The sequence below is a fragment of the Otolemur garnettii genome, unplaced genomic scaffold (assembly GCF_000181295.1).
Source record: "Otolemur garnettii isolate 467f Iridium unplaced genomic scaffold, OtoGar3 scaffold00021, whole genome shotgun sequence".
Lineage (NCBI taxonomy): Eukaryota > Metazoa > Chordata > Mammalia > Primates > Galagidae > Otolemur > Otolemur garnettii.
Genome location: NW_003852416.1, coordinates 4,183,206 through 4,199,290, shown reverse-complemented (window position 1 = coordinate 4,199,290; position 16,085 = coordinate 4,183,206). Strand labels below are relative to the sequence as shown.

The window sequence follows — 16,085 nt, the reverse complement described above, 5'->3', positions numbered from 1 at the left end:
CAGCCCCAGAGAAACAGAAGCTAGGATACAGGTAACAAGTTGATGTTTGGGTTACTGAACCATGTCCCCCACTCCAGGATAAACAAACAAACAAACAAAATCAAAACTGAAAAACTTCTCCCATTCTGTAGAATCTCTGAGGCTTTGTGGAGAAGATACAGCTTGCACTAAAACTTCAAAGAGTATGCAGAGGCAGAAATGCATAACGGGCATTTTGAGCAGTGAGTTCTGCTTGTTTAAAAGAAGAAACGAGGTTCAAGGCATAGTGGCCAATAACGTGAAAAATAGGGGACAGCACGGGGAGCAGAGAAGGGCTGAAATGGTAAGTTTGAAAATAAGACCACCAAGGATGCTGAATGCTACTATTAAGAATTTTTAGATTTTCACTATGGAAAAAAGGAAGCCATTGAAGGTTTCTAAACAGAGGAATATGATTAAAGCTATGTACCAGGAAAATTAAAATGGCAAGTGGGTAAGATTTTTGGAGGGGCCGAGGTTAGTCACAGGGCTATTGAAATATTAAAGACAAGAGTTAATAAGAGTGAATAGAGAGGATATTAAAAGGAAATGATTTTGAATGTTATAAGATATATTTAAAACAATTTATTTTATTTTAGCCCTGGAAATTGGCAACAGATGTAACTTTATGAGTTATATTACCTTTGTCCCTAAAACCATATCCAATATTGCTCTACAACCATTAAAGGACAATTTTAGAGACAAGTGTTGACTTACTTTCTATTCTCATATCTCTCAAATCAATTAATTTCACAAGAGTAAGTCTATACACATAAGCACTCACATAGCTACCAGTTTAATTGGTCATGAGTAGTTTAGAGATATACACATACTAACTGCTTAATTGCATTCCTATAAAACATTTATTATATTAAGTAGTTTTCTATAGTAAAGATAAGGCATAGTATAGAGATAAGTATACTTTTGAAATTTGTTGAAACTAAAGTTTTTTACTTCAACCTGAGCAATTCTGCAAAAATATGAGACAAAAACCAAAGTCTCACTTTCCTTATCTGATAAATGAGATGTTCTCCAATGGTCCCTTTCAATTCTAAAACTGTCTGGTCTACAAATTGACTTTTCTGAACTGCCTTTTTTTATAAGTAATAAAGTCCAACTAATGTGATTTCATTTTTCTAATAAAACGTTTACTGAAAAATAGGAGTTCTTGTGAGAATTACAGGGATTAATGAAATTAAACTAAGGGATTCATTACTGATTAGTTGACTGCTTTATGTTTTCTCTTTATTTAACATAATAATAGCATTTGTTTGAATCTCTCTAATCTTAATGAAATTATTCATGTAAGAGCTGATTTCTCCAAGCTAACTCAGTGATGATATACAGTTAAAAAATTATTTGCACTGTTATATTTTAACACTATACTAGCTAACTACCAGTCAATGTAGTTAAAAACATTTTTTTAACATTTCTCTAGAGGTACTGAGGATGAAAGACATGTAAAAAAATTCTTAATTAAGGTTATAAGTTAATCTAACAATTTAATCTCTCAAAATAATTGATTATTACAGACTATTGTTCAATTCTTTATAGCCATAATCTAGAATGTACAGAAACACTACTAGTGTCTTATTCTTTCCCTCACGATGATCTAACACTAATGCGTACATAGATTTCCTAGAAATACACTATTGGTCTTTTCAACAAATTTTCCATTTGTCCTTTTATGTGAAAATTTTACCCCAAATTTCAGCATCAAATTTCTGGGCAGAAAAACATCTTAGAAACACACGTACTATAATCTATATTCTGGAAAAGAACATAAAATAATTAAAAACAGTTTCATGCTTAGTTCCAGATTTTATCCCATACTTGAAAACCATTAAACTTTCTAATTTTAGGCATAAGATTATTACATTGATGGACAGACTCAATTAATATTTACCTATCTTTTGGTTTGCTGATATAACTCCAACTAAAATAATGAAGATTAACTACTATTAACAATTAAAAATTAAAATATTTTCTGGTTACAAAAATTATTTTGCTTAAAGAAGAAAATTCTCAGGAAAATATAATTTTTTTTTTAAATTTCAGAATATTACAGGGTATATACGCTTTTTGGTTACATGATCTGCTCTTTACAGTTTGAGTCTTATTACTATTCTTGGAAAAACTTCTAAAATGTAGAACTCTCCAAACTGGTCAGGACCAAATGCAACCTACAATGAGACTCTTAAGTACTCAATATTTTTTCCTACAGCACTCCTTATAGACAGCACATATGTTTTTAAGATGTCTTCTTATTTTGAAATCTAATGTAAATTTTTCGTCTTTCTTCCCCTTTCACAACCAATCCTTTCTCACTCCTACCCTACCTCTGTTTAAAAATGTCCATATGTGGATATAAGAAAATGCAGACGGGGTGAGGGAATAATAAAATTATTACCTGAAGTTTTCCAATCCAGAATTTTAAATATACACTTGTGCACAGGACTTTGAGAATTACTACTGATTCATTTTTACTTTATACATAGTCTAGCCTTTTAAACTAGGAAATGTACATTTTTTACAATATTTAAATTTAAACAAAAGCAAATGTTCAGGACTCAAAATAACTGAAGATTTAAAGAAAGGTTGTCCTGGTAACCAAATATTGGTGGGGTACTAACTGACATCCAAGGCAACCAGAGGGGAGAGGGAGAGAGAGATGAAGGCTTGGCATTCTCTGATCATCTCATTATTGTTCTAATGAGGAACTTTGCTCTGGGAATATCATCTCAGCTACTTTCACATCTTTTGTCCTACTCCCTTCATCTCCCTTTCAGTTCTTAATTAGGCCTTAAAGAGCTCACACTGCCCTTTCAACTGGCTACTGCTCCTGTTTAAACACTGCGCTGTCACAGACAGGTGTTGGCACTAGCATATAAGATATACAAACTTAATTACAAAATACTATGTCTAGAAGGGGAAAAAATAAGTTGGCTATTATTGGAGAACTTAATGTAAATTACTTCAAACATCTTATAATCTTCAACATGAAAATTGTTCAAATACTTTTATTCAACAATGATCAGTAGAAGGATGAGCTTTCTCTTCTTAATTGTATCTTGCAGTAAATTAACAACACCTAGTAATCCTTTAACTGTCATTTAGAATAGTTAGTATTCCGGAGAAAAATAATCACACATCAAGGATTCTTTTATCACCTTTAAATCCTTTAACTAAAACAATTTTCACATTTTATTTCTTTAAAGAATTCTAAGGATGCTTTTATAGCAATAAATTATAAGATTTGGAAAAGTACGTTTACAAGCACATCAAAATTGTAATTAAGGTTACTTAATAAACAATAGCTACGCATTAAATTGATTTTTTGATGTTGCATTTTGTTTGAGATTAAGTAACTGCCTGACAGAATTCATTTTACTATCTGATCAAAGGCTGACTTCTTATTTTCTGACATTTCTTGCCAGGCTGCCATTATTATAAAGACTTGAAAATTTATGAAACATCAAAACTTACAAATCATTTACATAAAACAGCAAAAAAACAGTACAGAGTCCTATGTTTCTCTAACATTTTCTATGATTTTAAAGACAAACAACTGCATTTAGAATGGTTTATCTAATAAACCCCAAACCCACCTTGGCTTCTTCTAGATATATCATATTCCAGAAAATCGTGATATGTGATCACTTAAAAAATTTCTTATTATACATCTGGATCACACATATTAAGGACAGATGGTTGAAACAACTGCCAGCCTCTTGGAATAAAGTCCCTATGTCTATGAGAATTTTAGTTTTCTACCAAGAACATTTGCCCATATTCTTGTAAAGTAACTTATTCTTTATGTTTAATATATTTAAAATTGATTACAGACGCAATGGAACTCTAAATAGAGATTCTACACTGGACTTCAAATAACAATACAATGAAGTTAAGATTATCTGAATAATCCCTGCAAAATACATGAGTTGATCTGGCAGGTCACTACCAACTCTGTTAACATATTTGGTTTTGTTCCGCTGAAGAAGATAAGTGTCTGAAGTATTTGTTCTTCCAAATACTTTCCTGGTTATCTAGAACTCTTCTCGCCAGGAGGCTTTTCCTATTGTTGAATGTTAACAAGCAGCTTTATTCTTTCTTCAATCCTTGTCCCAACAACAGTAAAAGTTTTTTCCACATGCTCCTATTTCGTAACTATTATGTTGACCTTGATACGTACAGCTTTCATATTAATTTCAAACAATCTATAATAAAATATGCATATTCTAAATTGGCTCCAATGATAACTATGTTTACTTACTGATCATACACATAGTATAGAAGTGACACCCTATTACATATCAAAGGTAAAGTCTACATTTCACATTCTTTCTTTCTCTCAAAATTACCATGCTAACCTACAATACCTGGGTGACTGAGGGATTTATGAACATGAAGGTATTTTTAAAAATGTGTGCCAGAGAAACGACTGGCTTGTTCTTTGGTAATTCTCTAACCTCCCAAGCAACTTACCGGGATTTTCCTGAGGTCTTCATTGCATGTCGGATTCATATGAAAACTGAATAATAAACACAAACATAAATGTTAAAAGAGTGTCATAGTCTATGCAAAGGGAAACACAAAAATAAAACATGTTTAACCAACAGTGAAATAAAAAATTTCTAAAGTACAAATTATTCAGATGAGTGAAATTTAATCCACGCTATAGAGAAAAAAACAAAACAAAACAGCATTTACTCAAAATTATTAAAGCATCTACAATTTTAAACTCTGAAAGAACCCTTTCAGTTATCATCAAAACTGAATAACTAAAACATGTAGTTTTAAACATAGTGATTTTACCCACAAGATATTTTATAAAAGTAACTTTTATAACATATTACTCATTTTATATACATACACTCACCTTAGGCCCTGACATAATATCAGGGGGAATTAAGTAAATTTAGAATGGAGAGATTGCAGAATAAAGGAATTAAAGCAATCTTTGTTAAAAATGCCATACGTCTTAGGAAAATTAGTCTTCAAACATTACCCTATCAATGAGAATGAAACATTTCTCTCCTTAATGTGATTTCTAAGTAGCTAGTCTTCAAAATTTAAACTCCAAAACGGACCAAAACAGATTTCTTGCAAGCAGGGAAGAAGAAAACATCACAGCTGAATGCTATAACCATTTTCTTCTTTGAAACATGTCCATTAGAAGGGGACTGCAACCAAAAAGCTAAACTTCAAAGCCATATGATGAGTAAATATTTCAGCGGTGCTATTCAAGTTTAATTTTTGCCCAGCACTTAAGAGTATTAGCCTTTGCAAAGCACTACTACCCTGGGAATCTTTTTAGTCTACACATAAAATGAGGACTGTAATATACATTTTTTCATTATTTTCACATGATCAGTAAAATAACTGGGACCCTTTGAAGATTTAAGAAATTCACTTTTAAAACTTCAAATTGTATAACAAAAAGTCTAGGCCCTAGGTCTAATGTCCATAAAATATCAATAATTACATGTACACATCCTAAGCTGTAAAATCCACAAGGCACACACACATGTAGAAGGCAATTTCCTCAAGAGAATTTCCCATGTAGCCAATGTTTCATTTGTTGTCAGTAAAATTTGAAGTGACTAGCTTTCAGAACTGGTTGCTGACCTTCTCTAGCTAGAATCCCTGCAGGTAATGCAGTATTTCAGTAGAGCTGACTGACAGAGCAGAGAAGACTGAAACCTGTTTTAAATACCCACTGGCGCCATGTACAGCACACCGTCTCACTCCCTGTATCTCCCCATCTTTATGGTGTTTGTTCTGCAAGGTCCCAGACTACAGTCAGCACACCAGCAAAGCCTCAAGAGCCCAGCAAAGAGTGGCTTGAAAGAAAATGACAAAACAAAATCCCCAAAGACATCGCCATATAGTTCATCTCAGCCTAGAGTGCCATGGTAGCAGCTGCTGACACATGGTTTCTACCCTCTCCAATTTCCAGTCCAAGGTGGCCGACACAGGGTCCAGTGGGACTAATCTCTTTTGCCCCATTATCTCACAGGATGTTTTCTAATAGGCTAAGAGACACATTCTGCTATGCCTCTCTCCATCTGACTGTAACATTCTTAAAAACAAAATGATTTACACTCAAGTCTGACAATACACTAAGGTCCTTAGAGCTGAGTAGCTGAGTGTGCTGGAGCCAGCTGCTGTGAATTCAAATCCCGGCTCTGCCCTGTACTCACTGTGTGACCTAGCACAAGTTACTCATCTTTGATTATCTCAGTTCCCTCATCTGTACGATGGGATGTCAACAATATCCACCACATGACATTACTGTGACCATATGACATTACTGTCATTGACATTACATTACTGACATTGACATTACAATGACATTACTGACATTACATTACTGACATTGACATTACATTGACCATATGACATTACTGTGAAGATTCAATGAGTTAACAACATGTAAAATGCTTAGTGCTGGTGACTAGCAAATAGACCATGTTCAATAAATCATTTTATTTCATAAACATTTACACAGTACTTAATCTTTGCCAGACAGTGTACTATTCACTTGACCAAAATTAACTCATTTAATTTCCATGATCTTCAAGGGAGTCATATGGCCCCATATCTTTGTATCATCATTAAAAATAAGGAAACAAGTGGCATTTTCATGTGGTCATTTAGGTGGTAACCTGTAGAGTGGTCTGACTCTAGAATCTGTCCTCTAACTGTGCTGCACAGCCCAAGCTCCGTCCTCTGTATGTAGATATATTTAACAAGCACCAGCTGCACTGCGGGAGCCTGAACATATAGGCCACATAGATTAATCAGAGAGTAAACATCACCTCATTTGGAGAAAGCACATCACAGAGCTATAGGTGGGGGAGGCAGGGGAAAAACACTTGATAATGAAATTTGTAAACCACAAAGAGAAATGTTCTATCACAGCAATTAGTCAAGGAATGCCTAATTTACAGAAAATGCAGGACTTAAAATTACACGAGGATAGGTTTGGCAGGCTAGACAAGGAGGGCTCTGCAGACATATGGCATGGCCTAGGGCTGCTAGACAGCAGGACAGGGAAAAGACTGGTGTACCAGGCAGCTGGGTCGGAACAGTCCTTGAAGGGTTCTGATGCAAAAGAAGAGGACTTGAGGACTAACCTGCTGAGCAGGAGGTGATCTTTTGACAATGTTAATCTTCTCTCATAAATATTATCTCAACATTTCATGTGTGGTAGCACAACCCGCCACATTGTATCCTTGAGAATAAACAATACTATGACAGTATACATTTTACTATGTGTCAGGAAGAAATCATTGTACTAAGAAATAGAAATAATATTATATTTATTGTAATAAGGGCTTTTAAGCGACAGGCATTTAGGACAAAGATTTTATCAAAATCACAAAACTTAACAATATATAGTATCCAGTTGCTTTAGCTTATAAAACTAAAATGAAACTCCACAAATACACCAAAAATGTCTGAGAATTCTTAAGAATGATTCAGTTACAAGGCTCCATCTCTAAGGAGAGTGTGCAGTGGAGTAAGCCCCAGCTACTTCCCATTCTACCTGGGAGTATCTGAGTAATCTGAGCCACTCTCTCCAGCTCCCCATGGTGCAGATCAGAGAGAGAAGGCTCTTGTATGGGGATTGTGTGAAATCTAAAGGCAGAACCCCTCCCATGTGGTCTGCTTTATACTGGCACACTAACGTGTCAAACCCCATGAACTCTGTCCTTCATGGCTGCCTTTTTTGATCTGTCCTTACAGAGAAAAAAGAGTTAACTGAACTGGACTGAATTAGCTTGGTGAAAAATTAAATGTCTCTATTTATCGAAGTGTGGCACCAATCTGTGATATATTTCTCTTTGGACTGCTGTCCTCATGTCAGACAAGATATCGAATAATACAGCCTGACTGCTCCACTGAGCTGGTGACAGGTTAAGGAAAACGATGTTTTTAATCAGGTATAAAATAAACTTAGATTTGCTCATGTTGAAATAAAGAAGTATGTAAAACAGAACTTTGGAATTGAAAAAAATTAATTTTAAAAATTAGAACTGAGAGCTTGGAGGTGACAGAGGATTTTAAAGTAACTTTTAAACTGATAAAAATATTTCAAATTAGTTTTTAAAAAATATTTTAACCTGAAAAAATATTTGTACTTTAATGTTTTTTGAAATTTTTAGGTATGAAAGCTTGAATATTTTTATTCTGTGATATCTTCAAATTAAAAAGAATATTTCCAAATATACCCTAATTCGAAAATTTGAAGTTAATAGTTTTCAAATATTATATTTCAAGGAATCATTAGTATCTCTCCTCTAATATCACTTAGGAATTTACATTGAAGCTAACCTAAAGAATAAAGAAATTAGGAGTAAACTGGTTAGAAACTTAAATTGTTCTTCAATTTGGGCTATGGACCTGTCTTCTACAAACAAGCCAGAAAAACAAACTAATCTTATAAAGTAGTAAAACTGATCACTGCAGTAATCTCTATCAAAGTGTTTTCCCTTTTGTTTGTTTGTATTTTAGAACATACATACATTCTTTTGGAATAAGAATACCTAAGAAGGGAAAGAAACTATGAAGAGTGAAAATGTCTACAGTACTTACAAAGACAAAAAGGCCCACAAAAGAACAAAGATCTATGAAAACTGGCTAAAATTGTTACTACACGACAGCACAATCTGTCAATTCCTAGTTCTAGGAGTTTAGACCTTCCAATAAGAAGTCACACAGAACAACACTTAAAGCTCTTCGGAAGGCATTTAAAAGCAAGTATTATTAAAGTATGTATTACACCTTTCAAAATATTTCCTTCCAAACCACATTACTGCTGAAATTACATAGCAAAGTTCATTTTGGTCTCTAGCTCGATCCACCTTGCATTTAATACCATGTTTCCCTGAAAATAAGACACTGTCTTATATTTTTTTCTCAAGAGGACACACTAGGGCTTATTTTCAGGGGATATGTTCCTGCTCCATGCCAAAATGCTTAGCCACACCCATCACTAGGTCTTATTATCAGGGTAGGGCTTATATTTAACAAATGCATAGAAATCCTGCCAGGGCTTATTTTGGGAGTAGGTCTTATTTCGGGCAAACACAGTAAGTGAGCTCAAGTTACATACAAAATCCACTGGTGGGAGGAGTATGGGGAAGGGGAAAAAGAGGGTGGGGACAAGAGACAGTAACTTTCTCTAATACCAGTTGGTTACTTGCTGTGTGTGGGAAGTAAAACTACTTCAAACTGCCATAGAAGAACTTAAGACAGTAATTATTTTCTACAGCTTGTATTCTATTGATGTTGTTTAACTAAGAAAGTGGACTCTAGAGACCTCGGGCCTCACTGCCCTGAGAAAGGTAGTTGGAAGGAATACAAACTGAAAACTGAAAACAAGCTAACAGGAAACCTTTAATGAGTCTGGAAAGAGGAAAAGAGAGATTCCCCATGTATAGTTCATCTATACTTCATCAATAAAGAAGTACACAGTTACGATGGCACTGGGCCTAACAAGAACTGGCATCTACTGCACTTTAACCACGGCATCAGGCACCTTTCTGAGCATCTTACGCATTAACTCACTTAATTCTTATAACAATCCTATGAAGTGAGTGGTATTTTTATTTTCTTTTACAGATGAGGGAACTGGCATGGAGATACTAGGAAGCTTACCCAAGATAACATAGTAATTAAGTGGCAGAGTCAGGAGGCAAAAGGAGGCAGCCAAACTGCAGAGTTCAAGCTCTTAGGCATAGCTTTGAATTCTTTCACTGAGATGTTCTAAACTGCTCAGTTCTACTGTGAGCTCAGGGCTGGCTGGTTTCAAGGAGTCTGCAACTTCCAGAGGACTCTTCCAACCTTGGTCTGGCCCCTCCTACCATCTCCTCAGTTCCTCCCTGCTGGGCTGCAGTTCTCTCTCCGCTAAGCAGAGCAGTACCTTCTAGATCCTGCTGGTCCCTGGTGCTGTACCACCCCTTCCTAATGTCCTTAACTCTAACTACATCTCTTCACTTAACTTTCTTCAATAATATTTTGAATGTGTCGCGTGTTTCCTTCTAAGATGCTCAAATGATACAAAAAATATAAAATACATGCCATAAATTATTCACCTAAGAATTTTAAATGGCTAAGGAAAAAGGTTTGTTTTATTTCTCCATGAGAAAGAATAATCAAAAAAAACAACAACATATCACAACTATTCACATGAATTACCCACACCTTCCTTTTCCCTTTAATTTCTGGCCTATGCTCCATAACTATTTTAACATTACTTTTTTTCTTCTCAAAATCTATAACCTCCTACTTTGTAAACAATAATTCACTGCCAGCCACAAAAATACTCTTGGCCTTCATTTAACACCACTTGATAGTCACAGAGCTAGAATACTTTGTGTTCAAAATTATTTTCAATTTAGTATTGAATTTTTAAAGATTCACTGCTCCTTCAACATTTGAAATAGTACAACTACTTACAGTAATTTGGATTTGAATAATAACCCACATACTACCTCATATTTAAATAGTGCCTTCCAACTTAAAACACATTTTTACAAACAGAATTTCTCTGAACATGTTTCTAAAGGAATAGTAACCAATAACGTGGGATATGTTTACTCACTGTACCATCTCCTACAGCCAAAAGCGCATCTGAGGCACTGCACCTTCTCATTCCTCCACCCCTCACTCTCATGGGCCTGCTGTGGATTCCCACTATCATTCCAAGTGTCTCCTGATCCACCTGCATTTACTCATCTTTCTCAACAGAGCACACTAACAGCCCATTAACTCTTGGACATTGTACGATTTTTATTTTGCCAGTCTGTAAACACTCCCAAGTAACCCTACAGACTCTGCTACTTTTACTCACCTTCAGTAATCTGAAATACATCACACACCACCAATACACTCCTGCTTCTTTTTACCAAGGCATTTGCTTCACTCTCCTGAACCCTCAGCTCCATTTGATACCAAATGATTCTTCCCTTTTTTTGAGACTCCCTCTTTGGTGACATCTGGTAACCTAAATTTTCTTCTACATTCCTATTACTTCTTTTCCTTGTCACCTTTTTCCTTTCACCCCTAGGTGGGCAACACTCGATAATTCTTAGGGCTGTTTTCAGGCCCTTCTCTACTCAGTGATTTCATATTCTCCTACTAACAATCACCGTAGGGATGGATGACTACTGAATCTATTCAAACACAACCGCTTTATCCATTATAAATACTACCATGTTCACAAAAGTCTGGTGAGAGTCTCAGACTGAATCTTCTACCTGTGCCTGAAAGTTAACATGTCCCAACCCAATCATCACCTTGTCTTTTACATCAGTTCTGTTTGGCATTCTTCCATCTGGTAAAATCTGTTCCCTGGGTACCCAAAGTGAAGTCCCAGAGACACCATCACTCCCGTCTCCGGTGTGCACACCTCATGACTAAGCAGCCAGGTTCTCCACCCTCAACCACTGGCCTACACCACTGCAACAGCCTCTCAGGGATGTCAAACCTTTTGGTTTCTCAAAGCCCATTGGATTTTACCCAATTTATCTTTCTAGACTTACTGTCCACCACTTAGTGCCCACATACAATCTACTTAATTGCTCTAAATTTCATAATTTAAGAAACAGAAATGATACCACCTATTTCACAGAATTAGGATTAAAAGAGGGTTATAAGAAATGAGTATGAAAATGTTTAGTTTGACAAAGTGCTATTCAAATACAAGGTATAGAAGTTTGCCTTCTGTGTATCTGTCTTCATCTCCAGATTGCCTGTCTTGCTCTACTGTAAGCCGCGGGAAGGAAGGAATCATCTCATTCATCTTTTCAGCCCTATATCCTAGCATGTAACACAGAGTCAGCATGGCAGATGCTTCACAAACGTATGCTGAACAACTTAATAACCAGCGCTTAATAAAAATTGGGCTAGTAATTGACTGAGTATATCAGTGGTAGGTCAAGACAAGTGCCATGAACAAGATATCAACTTCCTAAAGAACATTTTCCTGAATAACAAAGATGACTTGTATCTAAACCAAACAGTTTTGTATATTCAAGTATTTTTCAGTTCTTTTTAAAACAGCAAGAATTACTCTAATATTTACAATAGTCAGTAACAAGTGAGGTACATTTTCAAATTGGTGGAGTTCCAATAAAATTAATTCAATTAGCCAGTTTACCCAGTATGCCAAGCAGGTCTATAGGGATGGGTATTTGACCATAATACAAATAAATACTTCTCTAATAAATCCTGAAAGTTATTTATTCCAAAGAGGTTACATGTTAAAGGAGTTCTAAAAAAACATTCTTTAATAATCTTCTTTCCAAAGCTCTAAATAAAGTACCCAAAGGTAGATTCCACTAGTAATCAATCTTTAGCACCTCACATTATGTTTATTACATATGCAAATACAGCTTAAGAGGCAAGGTGAAACTCAATAACTTTTTTCTTTCTTTTCAGAAAAAAAGCAAAGAACTCAACACCAAATCAAATTAATAATATTATAGACTAAAATATCACGTGTTCTCTCCTGGGACTGGGCATGTATTCTAAACACCTGGATGACAAAACAGAACCTAATACATACATGTCTACAGGGATTAACAGTAATTTGCTTATTAATATTCTCACAGGGTATCTTTTATGAGATCTCAGAGGCAAGACAATTAAAACATGTGGTCACTGACACCAAAGATCAGGGACAGAAAATCCAGACCTAACTGCTTGTTACTGGTGAAATCCTGAAAACATGAGGATTTAAAGACACCTATGAAATAAAGGTATAATTTATCAAGAATGCAAAATCAAGTTTAACTTACTTTTTTTCTTGGTGAAGAACAAAAACAATTATTTCAAAGATAGTCAATCAAACAATTCACAAATATCCAAACTAAGTCCTACTGACTCCCAAAGTTCCCCACTCCATTAAAATCAAGCTTCTCGAACTTTTTCCTACTCCTAACATATGAGATGAGGAACAAGCATACAATTTCTTTGACATCTCGAGTTTAATTTAAAAATCTAGGCAAATTATTACATTTTACTCTATAATCATGTATCTTTTTGTATAAAAAAACAATCTTTTCTCCTGAAATCTTTGGGAAAACTGCCATTCTGGGAAGCTGTGCTACTTAGCCTGCTGCTCTGAGTAGACCCTGGCCCCGTCTGCCACATACTCAGTAGTTATCATCTTCTTTCTCTTCTTTTGTGCTCAGGTCTTATTTATTTGAGAAGCAAAATGGCAAAGCTGGGAAGGAGTAATGCAAGCAAGGCATCCGCCTCTTGACAGGGCTAGACTTAGCTCAGGCTCCATGTGATCAAACCAACCCAGCAGCCTTGGCGAGCCTTTGCTGGTGAGGAGAGAGTGAGGGGGTAATCGGTACAGGAGGTTCTACCATGAGGGAAGGATAAGGTACCCCTGGCTCCCTCTGGACATGGTGAAAGAGGTCAGAGGACCCACAACATTCCTAGCCAAGAGCAACTCAAGCTGGCTGTGTCTGTGCCAGAGACAAAGCCGAGTTCTGAAGGGGAAGCCTCTTTCCAAAGCTGCAATGGCTTGCTGCAATGACGCCCCTCCCTGGCTAGCAAGGACTCCCTTCCCCAGCCCCAGCCATCTCTGCAAAGCCTCAAGGAGGGGCATCCAAGGCAGCCACACATCCCAGCGCCCCTCAATCCAGCGATATAAGCCACAGGCTCCTATGTGTCCTTCTTTATGGAAATAGCTGCTGGGTCAACTGGGGCATTTCAGACAATCTAGACCCCAAGCTGAGCTCTTTAATTATTCTTGGTGATCAAGAGTTTCAGCAGAGCTATAAAATTTTGGAATTTTTTCTGCTAAATAATATACTGCTTTGTATAAAAATATACTCTCTAGAGCCCCTCAGAAACCCCTTAATAAATGAATGTAATGATCTTACTAGAAATTGATTGTAAATGATCCTATATATCTCTCAGTTAGCTTTTCGGAATGTTTCTTCATGAAGGAAAAAGCTATTCAAAGTATAGTTAAAACACTGGTACCCAAAGATAAAAAGTATACCTCAATACTTTAATAATTTCTGCAAATTTCTTATGCCTTAATAATTTCCCTATTGTCTGGTTTTATAAGTCATATAATTAAAACCATATAAGTTATATAATTAAAATTACTTTACATTACAAAAACTTTTTTGTTCTGAACCTAAAATCACACTGAGAAATGTGGCCTCACTAGCTTCTTTGAGTTCATTATCATATAGCAACGTCACTGTTCTTCGGGTATTCCTAAACAGTATTTTCATCACATCACTTATGTGTCAAAAACTCTTCATGCTTTATATAGAATTATGTACAAATTCTTGTTTGTTTGTTAAATTCCTGGCAGTCAAGTTCCATCTCTACTACTACGTCCAACCTTTCACAGTTTTAGATAGGTGGGGTCCTCGAGAGCCATTCTTAAAAGCCAGTCTTACCCCTTCATCTTTACTCATTTTAACCTCCTTTTAGGAAATCCTTTCCTCTTCTTTTCACAAATCCATCCATTAAGAGTCTTAATTCTACTCTTCTATAATGCCTAGACTACCTAACCTCACTTATCTAATCTCCTGTAATTTTTATCTTCAACAGCACTTACCATCCATTCAACTGTACCATCCATTTAATTACATATTTTGTGTTTACCTGCTTATAATCTTAAAGACAAAGACCTTGCCTTATGCATCCTTCATATCAGAGTATCCACATAATTCTTCTATGAGAAAGGAGAGCAATAATATATAATCAAGTTAAGGGCAAAAATTTCCATCCCTTGTTACAAAATTCAAAACCAAACATCTTTATTTTAGAATGTCACCCTAATATATACTGTCTGGTAGTTTGAAAATGGTAGGCACAACGAGATGACATTACAAGATCTTACCCATCTCTGTGAGTAGAGATATTATTCCATAAAATAACTTGATGACAATCTAAGAATATTTACCATTTATATTTTAGTCACATATTACATTTCTGATAAGTGAGGATTTTTTTTTTGAGACAAGAGTCTCACTTTGTCACTCTCAGTAGAGTGCCATGGTGTCATAGCTCACAGCAACCTCAAACTCTCTGGCTCAAGTGATCCTCTTGCCTTAGCCTCCCAAGTAGCTGGGATTACAGGCGCATACCACAATGCCCAGCTATCTTTAGATGCCCGTGAGCTCAGGCGATCCACCTGCCTCAGTCTCCCAGAGTGCTAGTATCACAGGTATGAACCACCACGCCTGGCCAAGTGAGGAATACTTTTTAAAACTAGAATGACAGAACATCAAAAAATATTATTATTTCAGACATACTAAAGAACCTTGGGTCTAGCAACTACTTGAGTAGAATCTTACACTTATCGTGAAAACCAAAGTGGAAAAAAAGGCAATGCAGGTTCACTGACAAAAGAAAAGCAACTCCCAATCTCGGTTAGAAGAGACACACTGGTGCCAGGTGAATTTCCTAACACAGGTACCCTTTTCCCAAAGGGGACTCCAAAATGTCTTGAGTTTTCAATAAGCAGTATTTACCCTTTTTCAGTGATACCCTTTTTTATTTACCTGTGATAGTCTGACCTGCCTTCATAAGTTTTATGTGGGCTCAGTTACCTGATTTTAGGAACCAGCCATCATGTTTTAATGGAAAGCCAAAGCTCCATGATCTATGCTGTAGTGTCATTATCAATACTATGCAAGGATTTCTAAACAAAAGACTTCATATCAATATTCACTATCACATCTTTGCCTTGTAAAGTAATACATCTTCTACTTAATACAGTGAATTTATTTACTTAATTTCAATGTGGTTTGGTTTATTTTGCCAAAGATTATTATTGAACATATATATTAAAATCAAGTTTACTGTTTCCTGCCAAAGGTATGTCCTTTATTAGCTGGTGAAAAGCAGGAGCTCCTAAATACTTCTACTAAAGATTTTTAAAGTTGAGAATATATCATTACTTGGAAAAAGTTCCAACTAACTTATTTAAAGCAATTAAGTGTTCTGCAGATGCTGTGTAATAAGATCACAGCACCACGTGTCAAACATTGCCCTCAGCACCTTTTGTACATGACATT

The 16,085-nt window shown here is 35.7% G+C and overlaps 1 protein-coding gene across 1 annotated transcript in view; it reads right to left on the bottom strand.

Moving 5' to 3' along the window:
- The window catches only part of RAB11FIP2 (RAB11 family interacting protein 2), a 38,690-nt gene that overhangs the window by 2,771 nt on the left and 19,834 nt on the right, over window positions 1–16,085 (bottom strand). Inside the window, exon 4 of the mRNA XM_003787125.3 lies at window positions 4,504–4,549. Within this exon, the coding sequence (XP_003787173.1) occupies window positions 4,504–4,549 (46 nt within the window). The remainder of the gene's footprint in view (window positions 1–4,503; window positions 4,550–16,085) is intronic.